This window comes from Arvicanthis niloticus, chromosome 9, assembly GCF_011762505.2.
Source record: "Arvicanthis niloticus isolate mArvNil1 chromosome 9, mArvNil1.pat.X, whole genome shotgun sequence".
Lineage (NCBI taxonomy): Eukaryota > Metazoa > Chordata > Mammalia > Rodentia > Muridae > Arvicanthis > Arvicanthis niloticus.
This window is the reverse complement of record NC_047666.1, coordinates 58659567-58678139: the sequence shown is the minus strand read 5'-3', so window position 1 is coordinate 58678139 and position 18573 is coordinate 58659567. Positions and strand designations below refer to the sequence as shown.

The 18573-nt window shown below is 42.5% G+C and overlaps 1 protein-coding gene across 5 annotated transcripts in view; it reads right to left on the bottom strand.

Annotated features, from left to right (window-relative positions):
- Cecr2 (CECR2 histone acetyl-lysine reader) overlaps positions 1 to 18573 on the bottom strand; it is a 102285-nt gene that overhangs the window by 6026 nt on the left and 77686 nt on the right. For 3 of the 5 annotated variants that reach the window (XM_076940467.1, XM_076940466.1, XM_034511936.2), the window contains 10 exons: positions 12931 to 13084; positions 11178 to 11307; positions 9489 to 9526; positions 9309 to 9400; positions 8830 to 8956; positions 7477 to 7865; positions 5795 to 5920; positions 4828 to 5671; positions 1268 to 2687; positions 20 to 131 (listed from right to left, as the gene is read on the bottom strand). In XM_076940467.1, the coding sequence (XP_076796582.1) occupies positions 20 to 131; positions 1268 to 2687; positions 4828 to 5671; positions 5795 to 5920; positions 7477 to 7865; positions 8830 to 8956; positions 9309 to 9400; positions 9489 to 9526; positions 11178 to 11307; positions 12931 to 13084 (3432 nt within the window). The remainder of the gene's footprint in view (positions 1 to 19; positions 132 to 1267; positions 2688 to 4827; positions 5672 to 5794; positions 5921 to 7476; positions 7866 to 8829; positions 8957 to 9308; positions 9401 to 9488; positions 9527 to 11177; positions 11308 to 12930; positions 13085 to 18573) is intronic. The other 2 variants (XM_034511938.2, XM_034511937.2) reach the window with 2 other exon arrangements.

Sequence of the window (18573 nt, the reverse complement as noted above, 5' to 3'; positions counted from 1 at the left end):
AGTGTTCAGTAATGCTTACTTGATCCACAGGAAGTGTTGGGGTCTTATGTGGTGGCAACTGTTCAGGTGATGCTGCAGGTGCCGGTGTCTTTGGAAATAAAGACTGTGACTGGACTGGATGCATTTGCAATCTAAAGCCAGAAGAAAGGCACAGTATTGATGAGGAACTACTAAGAAAAAAGATACTTTAATCACGAAGACACTGCTGTAAAATTTGAAGCTGGTAAATTTAGAAACATCAACACTGGGACAAAATGTCGTAACATGCCTCTTGGGGTGATGCAGCAAACACCCAAACCAAACACATCACAGCCTTAAACAAAGGGGCCAATAAACTTTCCCTGGAAAGCTGGACTGAACTGAGAAACAAGCCAAAGATATTAAAGATACAAAAGATTTGTATACAGAGATTAAAAATAGACACCAGAACCAAATGAAATAAATACCCTAGCCTTGACTAGATTCTGGAGCAGAATGTAACCAAAAGAAAAAGAAAAAACAAATTTCTGAGAGATATTCCAGGGACAGAGGGAATTTAAGGACATGTCAGTGCCCACCATGCCTTCCTGCCACTTTGAGACTGCTAAAGGGCAGTGTCCTGATGCTCAGTGACACACACACTAAGGCACTTGTATGCTTATAATGTAAGCTCCAGGGCTTAGAAAAAAAGAAAAAAAACAACCCAAAACCAAACACAGTGGCACAGGCCTTTTACCCTAGCACTTGGGAAGCAGAGGCAGGTAGATCTTTGAGTTCAAGCCTGGTCTACAAAGTGATTCCAGGAGAGCCAGGACTACACAGAAAAATCCTGCTTTGGGGAAAAACAAAACAAAACAAAACAAAACAAAAAAAATCCAAACAAACAAACAAACAAAAAAAAAAAGGCAGCAAAATAAGCAGTTACTGAAAGATGCACAAACCCTGTCTGCAAGCCAAGAGTGGTAGCATACTTGGTAAGACCTTGCCTCCAAAACAAAAAAACAAGTTGCATGGTGGCACACAACCTTTACTTCCAGCATCTGGAAGGCAGAGGCAGGTAGATCTCTGTGCGTCTTTCAGTAACGTCTACCACAAACAAAAACCAGTCCAAATGTTGATTCATTTTCATCAGCAGGAAAAAAATGGCAAAGACAAAACTGTTATCTAGTCCCCATCAAGTCTGTAATTCATGTCTTTCTTGGTATTGGACAATCAGGACAATAAAGATTTAGGAATCTTCATTCCTAAAGCCACTGTTATTTTCTCAGAGAACCTAATGTAACCTTACCCTGGTGGTCTGTGCACTTCTTGAAATGAGCCTCTTATTCCACTTCCAGTGCCAGTCTGTTCCATCATTGCAGCCTGAAAGTGACCTAAGCCCTCTTCTGGACAGCAATAGAGGGGACCCTCTGGAGAGAGGCCATTCGTCTGGGTGGCCACTGGATGGGGAGGTGGATGGGCAGGCACAGGGGATGGGTATGCCCTGGGCTGAAAATGAGTGGCTGATCGCTGAGGAGTGTATGGAGACCCTGTCTGCAGCATCACACTGTGGGGTGGGAAAGCAGATGAACCAAAAGTCATTCCTGAACTTAGAGGTGGTGGTGGTGGAGTTCCATAAAGATAGTCATTGGTTGACAGTGAGCTCTGCCGCTTGGTAGCTGCATTATGGTTGTCCAGATCTAGAAATTCTTTGGGACTCTCTGGCCTCTCCACAGATTCATCCATCTTTTCTTCTTCTGGACCAGAATTGTGTCCATCAGGTGGAACAACTTTAGCAGCCACTGCATCCATTTGAGTTGGAGAAGTTAAGGCAGCATTTAGTGTTTCACAACCTTGCAGACTAGACAAGGCATTCTTATCTGGAAAGAGAGGGTGTGGAGGGTGACTCCCAGGGGGTCCACTTGGGCTTCTCTGGGAAGGGAGAGATCTCTGCCAGTCAGAAAAACCCTGTGGACATGTATAATAAGGAGTCCGCTGATAGGGATGGTAGGAAGGCTGAGAAGAAGGCTGGTAGGAATATCTCATTCCCTGCTGGGGGCGGTAGCGGGGAAAGAGTCCAGAGTGGGGACCGTTAGCCTGGAAACCCCTGGGAGAAAAGGACTGAGGCTGTGATCCTGGGGACTTTCCTCCCATCACAGAGCCCAAGCCTTGCAAACTTGGACTCATAGGGTAATGTGTGGCTGAGTTAGAGTATTCTATGCCAGGCATGTATAAGGGAGAAAATTGGTTCACAGTGCCTGCCATCAAATTGGGATCTGTGCAAGGAGGTGTAGTTGCATTCTGTCCTGTACATGGCACAGTTTCTTGCAATGTTTTACCCCTGGGGCATAGTGGCTTTTCTGAACCACTACCACCAAGGCCCTTCCCCTCTGATCTACAGGGAGATGCTTCACCAACAACCCCATTTTCAGGTAGATTCCCTCTCTCTGCCACTATGGAGACGTCTCTCAAACAGCCTTGCACAGCTGGGCTGCTGTAGCTACTGTCCAAAGGCCAAGTATTCTTGTTCTTTGATGCTTTGTAAGTGTCTGCAGAGTCTGAAGCATCACTTTTGAGTTGGGAGTCCTCTGTTTCCCTTTCATGTGGTGAGCTTTGCCTGGTACAGGTGGCTTGCAAAGGAGGTGCTTGGTGAGGTAGCTGTTTGAGGTATACTCCCTCTGAAGAACAAATGCTTGCTGCTTTCTCTTCAAGTCCAGGCAAAGGCTCTGCTGGGGAGGAAAAACAAAACAGTAGTAACTTGGTCGTTGAAATGACAACATCAAGGGATAAAGTAATGGAAAGAACTTGGTAAGCAGCCAGATGAACTGGGTCAAGGCTGGGACAAACAAACCTCAGCTAGACACTGTGCCACAGTAATGATTTAGGGGCCTGTATACGCTTTTGTAGGCAGAACACCACACACATCTAAGCTATCCAAAAAAGATACATCTGGGTCTCTGCTGTGTTGTCACAGTCCCATTACAAAGAGGCCAAGACATAACCCATAATTCCAGACTTCCGGGTAGAAGAATCTGAAATGTGGGGTAGAAAAAAAAATGTGGGGTAGGAAAAAAAAAATTAAATTTAAGATCTAGTATCAATTAAATTTAAGATCTAGTATCAATTTCATGTGAAAATTTCATCATCTTCCATAAAAGTTCAAGCGAGTCCATTCCCCAGCAAAGTATTCAACAAAATCAGATACTGGACATATACATAAAACTGTCTCAGCCATTAGAATTCACTGTTCTCCACAGTTACACAATCAAGACAGATGAAAATAATTAAGACACTGAAAGCACTTCATCTTGCTCACTTCTGAGACCCTCATGTTCACAACGAACTATGAGGAGCATCAATTAAGAAGACAATGCGGAGACAGTGCAGGGCTTACTGCGTTTGCAAAGGACCCTGATTCAGTTCTAGTACCAAGATGGCAGCTCACAACAATCTTTAACTTCGGCTCCAAATAATCGGATGCCCCCTTCTGGCCTCTCCAGGCTTCTGCACATGCATGGAGCACACAGTGATGAAGGCTCATGACTTTCACATAAAGTACACAAAGAACATGACGATGCTCGCTCACTCGCTCGATCTCTCTGTGCAGGCTCAAACTCAGCACTAATACTTTCTCGTTATTCAACAGCAGATCACTGTACTCTCAATTTCTCAACTTTAAACAAACATACTGGGTAGAGACTTAGGAACAACAGCCATGCAGAGCTATCAGTCTGCCAGATTTTCGGAATTATTCAGTGTAACTTTTCTTTTATCTCTTTCCTTTCTTTCTTCTTTTTCCCAAGATAGGGTTTCTGTGTAATAGACCCAACTATCCTAGAATTCAGTCTGTAGAGATCCACCTGCCTCTGCTTCCCATGTGCTGGGATTAAAGGTACACACCTGGAAAACCACCACTAGCACTGCAGGAATCTCTTCTCTAAGTACACTTTTAATATTCAGGGCTTTCTTCCTCTCTAAAGCTTCCCTCCTCACAGTATTACCACTTGTTGCCATGTATCTGATAATTTCTATACCAGTTTAAATGAAGATTTTTTTTCTTCTCTCCTCCAATCTCCTCCTTTGGGCAGCAGATTAGGTTGCTCTGTGGTTTTTCTTTTAGACTATAAAATTATCCTTGAACAAATACCACACAGAGACACACATAGGATGGGCATGGTGTAACAGCCAATGATCCCAGCACGTGGGAGGTGCAGGCATGAGGGACCATGAATGAGTTTGATATACAGAAAGAGCCCAGACTAGGGCAATCAAGATGACCCTTCTGGTAAAGGCACTTGCTGCCAAGCCTGAGAATCTGAATACAGTCCCTAAGATTCACACAGTAGGAGAAAACTCTCTACAATGTGTACTTTGACTACTCATAAGGAATCTAATTAAAAACAAATAAAATAAACCCAAGAATATTGACAATAGCTTGTACAAAGGCAGGTTCTAATTAAATGAATTTACATTTAAAAAGTGTCAAAAAGAGGCTGGGCTTGGTGGGCACACCTCAAATAGAGGTATAGAGAACCTTGAGTTTGAAAGTAGTCTGCTCTTTATAAAGTTCAAGAACAGCCAGAGCCAGAGAGATTCCGTCTTAAAAACAAAACAAACACAACAAAAAGAAATGACAATAAAAACAAACCTTAAAGAGTGTTTCACATGTAAATGCCTTTTGGCTGTATGTAATTCATGTAAATTCATGAATTATGCTTTTGATGTCTCTACACCTAAAAGGACTGCAGTTATCCCGAACGCAAATAGTTTATGGGAGAGGCTTGATATCACTTTATGTTAAATTCATATTCTGTATGAAAAGATTACAAAAATCAGGGGTTAAAAAAATAAAAAGGCCCTGCAAATTACCTCGGTCATCCTCAGGCTCTTGCGTTTCACTGATCTCCTGTGTATTCCCAGGGTTGTCCAATGCAGACTTCGGTGCTGACACACATACTGACGCTGAATGAGCTACCTGCGGAAAGGGACCAGGTAACTGGGGAGGAGTGGGCTGGCGGGGGTGGTAAGGCACACCAGGGGGACAGACTCGGGAGGAGAGCTGCTGCATGGCAATCATTTCAGGGCTGTCCATCATGGATTCCCCTCCTTGTGCCCCCCGGAGGGCCTGAGAGGGTCCTCTGAACCGAGGACTTGGTGCTGAAGTTGGAGGTGGCTGCAAGCGATGTCCAGCAGACTTACAGGGTGGCTGCATATACCCCGAGGAAGGAACTCCATGAGGTAGAAAGCTTGACTGTTTAGTCCACTGGTTTGGTGGGATAGGTTGCCGCATCACTCGGCCATCCATCACATGACCAAGGGTATGAGGGTGGTGAGAGGGTCCTGGCCCCAGGTGGGGCTTCTCATCTGGCCCTAAACGTCCAGGGTTTGCAGTACCATGGTTCCCATTCCAAACAGCAGGGTGTACTCGATTCAGATACTTGTATGAATGATAAATGTGACCTGGAGGAATTTCTGAGCTTTCAGGAAAGTCTGGGGGCCGGGCTGGAGTCCCACCATGCCTAGAAGGAATAAATCCTGCCTGGAATGGAGCTGGTGGATACATGTTTCCATCTTGACTGGGACAATTCATTTGCCCAAGCTGCAAGGATGGGACATGTGACCCCATATTGGAAAGGTGTGTTAGCCCCCCACACATCTTCTCTTCTGGAGCACTGAGCCGGGGTCCCCGATGGTTACTAATTCCAACTGGAGCCTGACAACAGAAAAGGTAAGAAGAGAAGAATGTGAATTCACAGGATAAAACAAACCTTGAAAGATGCTATCTCTTAATTATTGCTGCAGAACCTTCCCAGCTGTCTCTTTGGAAACTGCTTACCTGTATAGCAAAGGGTGGGTGCTGCAAGGGGTCTCCTGGGGGGGCCTCTGGGAGTCGAGAGGAGCCATGTAAGTTGGTGGGATCTGATCCTTGAAGAGAGCTGAATGTTCCTGATGCTGCTGGCCTCTGAAGGCAGTGAGTAAAGCAGAAAGGGGGTGAGGGAAGAATCATTAAGGACAACAAGGGATTCCTAAGGACTGCTATTATTAATGTGCCCCATGGCCAGGAACAGTCTCCAGTCTCAAAGCAGTTTCTCTCTCCAAGAAAAAAAGACTAGTTCCCTTGTCATTTCAAAAAAACAAAAACAAAACAACCACTTTCCTCACCACAATCAGAGCAATTTTAGGCATTCTGGATCCAAGTACACCCTGATTATTTATTTATATATGTTTGAGATAGGGTCTTATGAAGTCGGGCTGGCCTCAAACTTGCTGTGTAGCTGAGGTTAATCCTAAACTACTTCTGGCTCATCCATCCATATGTCTCTCTCTGTTTGTCAAGACAGGGTTTCTCAGTGTTAACAGTCCTGCCTCTGTTTCCCGAGTGCTTGGATTAAAGGCATGCATCATCACCTGGCTTGTCTCCAACTCTTAAGTGTGCAACCACATCCACTATTATGCTGTGCTGGGGATCAAACAAATGTTTTCATATATGCTAGTTAAGAGTTCTACCATCTGAGCTACATACTCAGCTCTTTATAATAACATTTTAACGTTTTAAACATAATATGTAGCTTATATACTATGCTTCTGTGCTTTATTTCTTCTGCAATTCTTCTTGAGATGGAGTTCTATGTGGCCCAAGGCTGGTCTCAAACTCACTGGACTCAAATGATCCTCAAAATGCAGCCTTCCAAAGTAGCCAGGAATACTGTTAAGAGCCCTTATCATCAGGCCTTTCTAATTTCAAGTTTTGCCCAAGTTGGGAATACATGGTTCAAAGGACTGAGAGAAAAGAAGGGTCTAAATGAAGAGAGAATGGCCATGGGGGCTAGGGTATAGGTAGAAAACCCATCTCATTTGTGAGGGAAAGACAAGAGGACCAGAAGTTCAAGGTCAGCTAAAACCTCTACTACAAAGTGAGTCTGAGGTCATCTTATGCTAGATGAGACCCTGTTTCCCTCCCCCGCCCCCCCAAAAAAACATCTATGGCAGTGGTTTTCTTTTCTATTTAATTAAGTACATTGTAGCTGTCTGACACACCAGAAGAGGGCATCAGATCCCATTACAGATGGTTGTGAGCCACCATGTGATTGCTGGGAATTAAAGTCAGGACCTCTGGAAGAGCAGTCAGTGCTCTTAACCGCTGAGCCATCTCTCCAGCCCAAGAGACATAACTTTTTATAGCTAAGAATTTAAAATTTTAAATTATTTAAAACCAAAATAAACCATCCATCTATTCAAGTGGTTTTCAACCTCTAAGGGGTCACCATCTGCCTAATCAGAAATTTACACTGCCATTCATAACAGCAGAATTCATACAGTTATGAAATAGCAATGAAGATAATTTTGTATTGGGGGGGGTCACCACAACATGAGAAATTATATTAAAGTGTTGCACATTAGGAAGGTTGAGAATCACTGCTCTATGATTATCTGAAGAATGTACAAGCTACTAGCTCTTAGATTCCTATAAATGCAGTGGCTTGGAGACATTACCATAGAAGGTGAGTTTTTTCTTACCATTTGGTTTAAAGAGGGTGCCTGGCTAGGCACCCTACCACAGTGCAGGGGGTGGGAAAAGCCTTGGCCATTTGATGTGCCCACCTCTAGAGGAAGCTGTATGGAACTGCTACTCTGATCATCCCCCGAGGAGGCAGCTCGACGTGCAGGGGGCAAAGACTTTCCTCCATTCTCCACTGGTGGCTGTTTCCTGCTAGATCCTTCTGTGTCTTTGGAGCGTGTCCAAACATGGCTTCCACTACTTCGACTAGCCCGACTCTTCCTTTTTTCCCGTTTTTCATCCTCTCTGATCCAAAATTCTTCATCTGTGTCTCCATCTTCACCAGGAAAATGTTTTGTCATGGCTCGATGGAAACACCGCTCCAAATTGTCAGACATCTTGGTATACTCTAGAAGGAAGACAAGAAGACTGACCACCAGGGTACATATTTTACTAGACACAAAAGACAATTATTGAAAATAATAAGGAAAGCTACTGGGCTACATTCTGAGTTTAATTTGCTTCTGGAAAATATTACACTGCAAAGCTATAGACACAATATGAAGATCTGGTTTCTGCTCAAGGTTGTATGGCTGACATACATTAGTATGTTACCTCAAATTAGTGAAATTATAATTCTTTAGGCTAAGTTACTGAAACTAGTACGTACTATAAACTATAATTGAATTTGCTGTCTTTATTTGATAAACTGTAGCATTTTTGTGTTGATGCATGATTTAAGAGGGGAAGCCCAGGGATGTTGCTCAGGGGCAGTGCTTGCCAAGCATTCAGGAAGCATTAGAGTCCATCTCCTATGTTCAATGTGGGTTCAGTCTTGTCTGTGTTAAAGAGGCCCAGTACAACACAGACCAAACCTCTCTCTGCCAGACTCTGTCCACAAGGCTGAATGAGAACTCCTAGGGCACTATTTAAAAAACTGGAACCACAATCAATTCCATGATTGCTAGTATACATTCTGTCTGTAGTTCTAAGGCAAATTAGGAAGCCAGCATGGTGGCACACCTGAGATTCCAACACTTGGCAAGACAAATGTTCAAGTTAGGGCTGGAGGTTCAGAGGGTAAGATAACTGTTGCTCTTACAATGACCTAGGCTTAGTTCCCAGCACCCTCATGGTGGCTGACAATCATTCATAACTCCATATCTAGAGGACCCAACAGCCTGTTCTGACCTCAGTGGGTACCAAGCAAATAAAACACCCATATATTTTTTTTTAAATCCAAGGTAAACTTAAGATTCCATCTCAAAAGAGAAAAGTATTAAGGACAAGATGCACAGGCACAGAGGGCATTTCATCCCCACTCTAACAGTGCAGAAGACACACATCCAGCAAACAGGCCCTCAGCCACCTACCACTACTGTCCCCATTATATTTTCGGCAATTTCTGAACATGGTCTTCATGTCATTTACAAATTCCTCCTTGGTACAATATAAACCTCCATTCAATTTCTTCTCCATGCTTGAAATATCCATGGGGATCTAAAATAAAACATACAACACTGTAAGTGGCACAGTGGCTTTTATCCCACTCAGGAGGTCTGACACAAGTTTGAAGGTAGCCTGTGCTACAGGGACTTCCAGGCTAGTCTTCTTAACAGAGTGAAGCCTTGTCTCAAAACAAGATAAAACCAATTAACTGTATGCCGCCTCTAATCACTTTCTATGAAGAAGAGCAATAGTGACATTCCAACCCTAAGTTCTCGTTGGCTACCAAGACATAAACCAGCTCCTACCACCACAGAGCTGCCTGTTACCACGGGTACTTGGTCACTATGATGGGAAAATGACTGATACAAAATCCAAGCAAGATAAAGTACAATTTAAAAGATACCTTAATAATCTGGTAATAGTTGGGAGCATAAGATTCATCCACAGGTTCCAAGAAGGGCCAGGAATCCTTGTGAGCCTTCACCACATCTAGAACTGAAAACCAAAAAAAGAGAATATAACTGACACATTCCTATGAAAAGATGTTCATCAGGAAAACCACAGCTGAGAATGGTTAACTAACCTTTATACATGGCTGTAAAATCATCATCCAGTTCAAAGCTGTGAACCACAAAACACAGCATTAGTTTAACTGTGACCACCATTTTTCCTTAGCTTTCTTGGTTCAAATACAGATTGAGTAGTAAATCTGAACATGGCTCCCAACTCACTGGAAACAATATAAAGATGGTCCATGGTGACTGTAGCAAAGGAGGACTATCACATCCCCTACAACAAAGTCATCTAACGTCAAAGACTGGTTTAAATGATCCAGGACTTTATTATGACTTTGTAACTATTAATATGTTATAAAAATATTAACTTTATCTATTTTTATGAAGATAGAGTATTGTTATATAGTCTAGGCTGACTCAAATTTCAGATTCTGCCTCAAGTCTCTAGAGAGCTGGGTTACTGCCATGCCTGGCTGGAAGTAACTGGTGTTTGTTTGTTTTGTTTTTTTTGAGACAAGCCCTAGTTGTCCTAGAATACAATATCTAGACCAGGCTGGCCTGGAACTCACAGAGTTCCACCTGCCTTTGTTTACCCAGTGGTGAGATTAAAGGTGTGCACTTTCCTTTTTGAACCTTGCCTTCCATGCCACAGTTCTATTCTGGCATATCTTCATGCCCTGCTGTTATTGTGGGCAACAGTCGAGGTAACTATTATAAAAAATAAAATACTTACTAAACATGGTGGTGCACTTTTGTAATCCCAGCACTAAGAAAGTGAGGGAGCAAGATGTCACGTTCTAGTTCTTAAAACCCAGGCCTGAGCTGCAGTGTTGTGCTACAGCACTGCCACACACGCATGCTTAAAGTATTAGGGGTTCAATACCCGACACTGCTAAACACGCAAATGTAAAATGTTCTATATACTTTCAAAGTAACAATTTCCCATTAATAGTAAATTCTGGTGTCATTGAAATGTTGGGATGACAGCAGTCTTTTCCTGTGCCAACAGGATTCTAACAGTGGAAAGGGAATATACGTACAGATCTGATTGTTAAGACCTACCACTAACATTTGCTATGCTTTCTTAACATTAAAATGTTAAAGCCACCGCCTCTAAAACAGGCTTTTCTGTTACAAGGATTAAATGAGAGCTGTAATTTGTTTTAAAGATTTATTTATTTATTTTATATATGTGAGTACACTGTTGCTGTCTTCAGACACACCAAAAGAGGGCATCGGATCCCATTACAGATGGTTGTGAGCCACCATGTAGTTGCTGGGAATTGAACTCAGGACCTCTGCAAGAGCAGTCAGTGCTCTTAACCGCTGAGCCATCTCTCCAGCTCAAGTGACATAACTTTTTAAAACTAAGAATCCTATTTTTAACCGTGTGTATGTATCAGATCCCCCTGGAACTCTAGTGACTCTGAAAGACTAGAAAGTGTTGGGCCTTTTGGTTTTTCAAGACAATGTTTCTCTGTGTAGTTCTGGCTGTCCTAGAAATAGCTCTATACACCAGAGCTGACCTCAACCTTACAGATATTTACCTGACTACTGCCTAGCTTGAGCAATGCTTTTTACAAATTATGCTTATTTAGTGTGTGTATACTCCTGAGCCATCATGGTCCATGTGTCAATCTTCTTATACCATGTAGGTTCCAAGACACAACTCAGGCCATCAGGCTGGGCAGCAAGTGCTTGCAGACAGAAGTGCTTAGGATGGCCAGCTGTTACTGTTGCCATTACTAAATACTCACAGGTCCTTGGTCTTCTTTCCTTCCCTCATAGGAGAATTCAAATCCAAATGGGAAAGTTCTGGGGGTAGCTCCTTGCCTTGAGCCAATAGCCATGCTCGTTCTTCCCTGAGCTTTCTCCTCTTAGCTCGATCTATAATCAACACACAAACATAACCCAAGTGAGCATCTGTACTTGCTGCTCCCTGGTACTTGTGTGAGCACATCATCAGTTATACACCAAGCAACTTCATTCATTTTATTCAAGTACCATATCAGACAGAATTTGTGATAATCCCAGTTAAATGTCATTTTAGCCATGAAACTCTTTTGCATTTGGTGGGGGGGGGGGGGGGGGAGGAGGAGGGTGTGTGTGTGTGACAGGCTTCATATACCCCAGGTTAGCCTCAACCTCATGTACCGAAGACTTGAACTCTTGATTCTCCTGTCTGAGTCTTCAAAAAGGAATAGCCTTGTTCATTATTATAAACCTAAAACAGTGCCTGATATAGAATGGGTACATAAAAACAGGCCAATTTGGGGGCTGGAAGGATGGCTCAGTGGTCTGCTATTCCAGGCAGCCTGGGTTTGACTCGCAGTAGCCACCTGGCTCACCAATGAATGTAACTCCAGTTACAGGGGACTCAATATCCTTACAAAGACATGCATACAGGCAAAACACCACTGCACTATTTAAAAAAAAAAAAGTCACTTCAAAAACTGCTTCAGCTGGGTGTGTGGTCACATGTATACTCAGAGTGCTTGAGAGGCTGAGGCAGGAAGATTGTTGCAAATCCTAAGTCAACCTGGGCCGCATAATAAGACCATGTCAGATACAGATGTAGACATATACACACTGGTGTGGTGTGTGTGTGTGTGTGTGTGTGTTCTTAGGGAGAGGAAAAGAGAAAGGGAAAAGGGTTTGGGAGGGCACAGAGAGAAAACATCAAAACATGTTCAGCTGGTAAATGCTACCCCTATCCAAGAAAGCAACTAAGGTTGTTATTGTTTGCTTTGTAATAAGCACTTGAAAAACAGAGGCAGGTAGATCTCTGTGAGTATAAGGCCAGTTTGGTCTACACTGTGGTACCCATATCAGCTATAGCTACAGGGAGACCCCATCTCTAACAAACAAAAAAACTACAGACAAAAGGAAAATCTTACTATAGCAAGACTGCAGTTTGAGTCTAAAATATTACCTGGTATTAATAAGATCAATGGCAACATTCTGATATGCCATATGAAAGAAAGATCTGGATTGGGGATATAATTCAGTTGACAGACTGTTTGCATAGCATGTAGGAAGTCCTGGGCATGAAGCACCACATAATCTGTGAGTGGTGCCCCCATCTGTAATTTTAGCACTTGAGAGTAGAAACAGGAAGTTGTTTGAAGTGAGTTCAATGTCGGCCTGAGGTACATACAGGGTAATCTGGGTCCAAAAAAACAACCACCAAAAAAACCCAACCAACCAACCAACCAACCAACCAACCAACCAAAACCAAACATTTCTTAAGCATATACCTTTGCACCTATGAAAGTAGTTGCCAATGTCTTAACGCCCTTCCTTTCTTTAAAAAATGTATAGGACACAGCAGGGTACCGAAAATGACAAATAAAATTGGCTTTGGACAGAATGTAAAGAGGGAAAGACTGAGTGAATTCAGATGAGTAAACATGACAGAATACAATTTACAAGACATTTAAACAGAAATGGCCAGAACAGCTGAGATGAAGGATGATGGCCTTGTGTTCTCACCCTTGAACCATGACATACCTTCCACTGCCTTGACCTTTTCCTCCAGTTCCCGCTTTCTCTCCTCCTTTAACATCTGCTCTTGCTCCTTCTTCTGCACTGCAAGAAGGAGCTGCCGTTCCTCCTCCTCCTCCTTGCGCTTCTGTTTTTCTATCTTGGTGAGCATGGGAGTTTCCTTGTAAGGAGCAAAAAGTGCATGAAGGTTAACAGAGAGCAATTGCAAGGCTTCTTCACTGAGTTAAGAGCGAGTTTATAGATTACAACATATACTAGTAGACAGAGGATTTATACCTCATATACTGGCTCATTTTATTACCTGTGAAATGTATACATCAATGTACAAAAATACACACATATGAGAACATAATGGGAGATACATACCAGACAGAACCCAGGATTATTTTAAGTTTAAGGAGAGCCCAGGCTACCAAAAAGACTCTTTCTCAAAACAAACAAAAAGAAACCCCAAAAAACAAGCAAGCAAACAAACAAACAAAAAACCCCCAAAAAAACAAAACAAAAAAACCCCCAAGATATACAGAGTGGTACATGCCTTTAATCCTAGTACTTGGGAGATACAGTTCAAGAGCAGCCAGGGATACACAATGACAAGACCATGACTCAAACCAAAATGGGATGGTTCAGTGGTTAAAAGAACCTACTTTTGATGGAGTCCAGGTCCTCAATCTAATAATATATCTCAGTTTTGTCCTCCCCACAACCCTAATACCCAGCAACAGGGTTCTACTATTTACTGGTTATCTAGGAACTTGCTCTTCAGATGAGGCTGTTCTTGAACTCAAGAGATCCACCTGGCTCTGCTGCCTGAGTGTTAGGAATAAAGGCGCGCCACCCTGTCAAGGTATATGTATATGTGTGTGTCAGAGATACCATTTACTTTCTTTTGGTTAGGGTTTCTCATGTTTTGGAGCTTGCCAGCCAGCTAGACGTGCTGTCCAGGGAGCCCCAGAAATCTTCCTATTCCCACTTGCCCAGTGCTGGAATTATGGTGCACGCCATCATTCTCATGTCAGGGATTAAAGAGAAGTCCTTGCGATTATGAGGTTAACACTTTACTGACTGAGCAATCTCCCCAGCCTATGTACCTCAGTTTATGTCTTTAGCCCAGGCTGACCTCAAACTTACTCTGCGTTTGAAGATGACCTTGAACTTCTTCTTTTTTAAAAAAGATTTATTTATTATATGTGATTACACTATTGCTATCTTCAGACATGCCAGAAGAGGACATCAGATTCCATCACTGATGGTTGTGAGCCACCATGTGGTTGCTGGGAATTGAACTCAGGACCTCTGGAAGAGCAGTCAGTGCTCTTAACCGCTGAGCCATTTCTCCAGCCCGACCTTGAACTTCTGATTCTCCTGTAACCACCTCCCAAATGCTAGGATTGTAAACATGTGCTACCTACCATGCCTGGTTTTAGGCAGTGGAGGGGATAGAATCATTCTTGTATTCTGGGCAAACAAGTGTGAAGTTCAAGGCCATTCTCAAATACATAGTGTGGGTGTATGGTCATGACAAATTACAGCAACTGAAGAATAGCCTAGGTATCAACAGAAGAACTGACTGGGAACATGATGCTTGTTTTTGGACATAAGAACCTTCTATACTTGAGAATTCTCTCAAGTTTTAGACTGTGGAAACTACAAGTGGGCTTTGTCCAGAGGGCAAAAATGAATACAGGTGGCTGGTTAGAGAAGTTAACTCTTAGTACTCGAATTGCTTTCGATTCAATTTTTAATTAATTTCCTCTTTTGTAGTTCTTGAAATCAGTTAGTTAAAGATTTACATTTACTTTTTCTTATGTGTGCTATGTCTATGTGAGTGAATGCGCATGTACAGGGTGCCCTCAGAGCAGAGTATTAGATGTTCCAAAGCTGGTATTCCCTACATGGGTGCTGTGAACTCAACTGGGACCTTACGCAGAGCAGGAAGCACTCTAACTACTGTGCCATCTCTTTAGCTCCCTTGAAAAAAATTCAGAATTTGGATATGATTTTCTCCAGGGACTGAATGGACTATTCAAAGGCTGTCTTATTAATTCTGAGATCAAGTCTCACAGTCTAGGCTTGCCCAGAACTCCTGGTCCTTCTGCTACCACTTCCCAAGTGTTAGGTTAAGAGGCCTGTCACCACACTTGGCTTGATGTCAATTATTTATCTACTTATTTATTATGTGTGTGAGGGCACAACTGTACCAAAGTGTGGATGTGGATTTTGAGAAGTTGATTCTCTCTTACCATATGGGTCCCAGGGACTGAAATCAGTTTACTAGGCTTGGTGGCAAGTGCCTTTACTCAATAGACCATCTTGCTAGTTCACTGTCATTTTATAACTTAAATTCTTTTAGCCTTACTTCAAGGACAACTGGGCCACACAAGATCTGATCTCATAAAGCTAAGGTCAAACCAAAATAACGTGTGTACTTTCTCTTTCCATGAAAAGAGTCCACAAGGTGGTTCATATAACACTGTATTGATAAAGAGCCTCAGCAGAAGAAACAAAGTGCTCTAGAATTTCAAAACAACAACTTGCCTCCTGATAACTGGCAGGGACAAGTCTTTCAATATTGAATTTCTGGTCACTGCCTCCTACTGTCACTGCCCATGGGTGTACTTGTTAGTTTTTTGTTAACTTGCCAAAAGCTAATCATTTGGGAAGTGGGATGCAACCCTGTATCTATTACACTGCCTGTAAGCAAGTCCACGGGGCCATTTTATTGACTAATAATTGCTGTAGGAGGGACCAACTCACTGTGGGCAGTACCACCCCTGGGCTGGTGGGTCTGCATTGTATAAGAAAACAAGTTGAGTGAGCCACAAGGAACAAGTCAGTAAGAAGCACTCTTACTGTTTCTGCCCTTACTTTCATTATGATATAATGCCCTTACTTCTCCAACTATTTTGGTCATGATGTTTATCCCAGCAATAGAAAGCAAACTTCCAACAGCCAGGTAAAGGTACCACCTTTACTGCATTCTACCAGTAACCCCTACACTGCTAGCCTCCTTCCTGGGTTCTTATTTCAACTTCCTAGTAATATCACACCACTGATAACCATGATTGACCATTACCACGTCTTCAAAGCAATGCTATGTGCAAGACATTAAGTGACTAGTGTAGAAAGAATAGAAATTGGAGCCTGATTCAAAGGAATTATTTCCAAGAAAATGCTGCAATCCCCAGCATCACATAAACTAAGCCTGGTGGTACAGGCCTGTAATTACAGCACTCAGGAGGTAGAGGCAAGACTTTAAGGTCATCCTGATATACAAGCAAGATACTGTCAGTGAGCAACGGTGCCTGCCACTAAGCTTGACAATCTGAGTTCAACCCAGAGAGCCCACATGGAAGGAGAAAATGGACTCCTTCAAGTTGTCCTCTGATCTCCCATGATGCTGTGACACATGAACACCCTCACCACTAGAACTCAATAAATAAATGTTTTAAAAGAACATTTTATTTTATTTTATTTTATTTTATTTTGGTTTTTCGAGACAGGGTTTCTCTGTATAACCCTGACTGTCCTGGAACTCACTCTGTAGACCAGGCTGGCCTCGAACTCAGAAATCCGCCTGCCTCTGCCTCCCAAGTGCTGGGATGTGACCAGCATGTGCGTGTGTGACCACTGACCAGCCGAGCATTTTATTTTTAAAAAATAAATATTAAGGCACAAAAGATTAGATCTACCAGACAAATATAGAAACTCCTAATTCTTCTTTTTCCACTTCCCAAACGACAGAACTACAAGCACACTCATTATGCCTGGTACAGGGCATTATCTTAAAAATATATTAATATAAACACCAAGTATTGTGGTGCATAGCTTTAATCCCAGCACTTGGGAAACAGAGGCAGAAAGACCTATGTAAATTTGAGGCCAGCCTGGTCTACATATTGTGTTTCAGGCCAGCCCAACTAAAGAGAGACTTTGTCAACAAGGGGGGTGGGGAATACATTAATATAAATGCTATGCATACTAGATATTAACAACTGAGTAATCTGGATTGAAATCATCTTTAAACCCAAACTTGAAAGCTCTCCAAATCTTTTTGCCAACTGAGGTTAAGAACCCATACCTGCCTTTGCTTTCGTACCTTCACCTGTGGTTCTGTCTTATGGTTATGACCCCTCCCTCTATTTTTTTTGAGAGTCTCCCCATGTGGTCCTGACTGGCCTGGAACTCAAGATGTAGACCATGATGCCTCCCACTTTCAGTGAGCATCCCACTTCTGCCCTAATGTTAAGGCTACAGGCAAAGCCACCACTGGGAAGAATTCTAACTCCATTTTTCCTTCCCTCTGTTCTCAGATCACATCATCTGTATGCACTTCCAGACTTAGCACTGCCATGGTGGACATACCCGAGGCCTGCTTCTTCACATGAATCTCTACAACTACATCACAGACATGATACCTGAACAACATATGGGGAGGGAGGGAGTGAAAATTCCTGCGCTTATTTCAGAGTGATTCCATTTAAAGAAGGTGAAGCACATGTTAGCCAAACATGACCAAAGGATTTACTTTTTTCCCTCCCTGTTAGGACTCATTTCCTTTGTGATTTATTCATTCATTTTTCTTTTCCATACGGGTTTGCCTGTCTCCATATATGTATATGCACCTGATGCTTATGTATGCCAGAAAAGGGGATCAGATACCCCAGAACTGGAGCTGACATGTGGATGCTGGGAACCAAAGACAGGTCCTTTAAAACCCAGGACCTCTGGAAGAGCAGTCAGTGCTCTTCACTGCTGAACAATCTAGTTCTCGGGACTTTCTTCTTGAAGACAGAAGTAGTGTCTTAACTATTAATTTGTAAAGAACCCATGGTTGGCAAGATGTTTAACAGCAAGTTAAACTCATTGACTGAGATGATGGACTGAGAAGGAGAAAAATTACTCATATGGTAGGTCATCCTTCCGACCTCCATGTGTATCCTGGCAAGTAACTACTCCATAAATGAATGAATGAATGAATGAATCAAAGTTAAAAAAAAAAAAAAAAGAAACTGGTAAAAAAACAACAAAATGCCAGCCACCGTGTATATGTGTGAATCTCATATTGTCTTTCCTACAGAAAATTTTATTTATTTAAGACAGGGTCTCACTATGGCTGGCCTAGAATTCTCTTATGTAGCCTAAGTTGGCTTTAACTCATAGAAATCTGCTTCCCAGATGTGTGTCAAAATGCCCAGCCAAGAGATTTTTATTTTGATTGTGTCTCTCTTTAAGTAAGCATATATGCAGGTGGATGACTGTGGAGGCCAGAAAAGGGCATCCAGTTCCCTACAGCTGCAGAGAGGTCGTTGTGACTCCTCCAGTGTGGGTCCTGGGAACCAAACTCTGGTTCCAGCAAGAGCAGCAAGTGCTGTCTCTCCATCCTTTCTGTATTAGATTGTAATGTATCACTTGTAAAAGAGGTCAGCTGGGTGTGGTAGCACAGGAGGCTGAGGCAGAAAATCATTCAAAGTTGAAATCCACCAGGGGCTACACTGAGTTCCAGAACAACCAGAGCTTCCTAATGAGACCCTGTCTCATAAAAACAAAAGTTTCTGCTACAAATACTATAGTGATCAGTCTTTAAAGGCCTTATAGGTTAAAAAAAAAACAACAACAAAGACCTATTAGAATGATAAAGGCATTTTT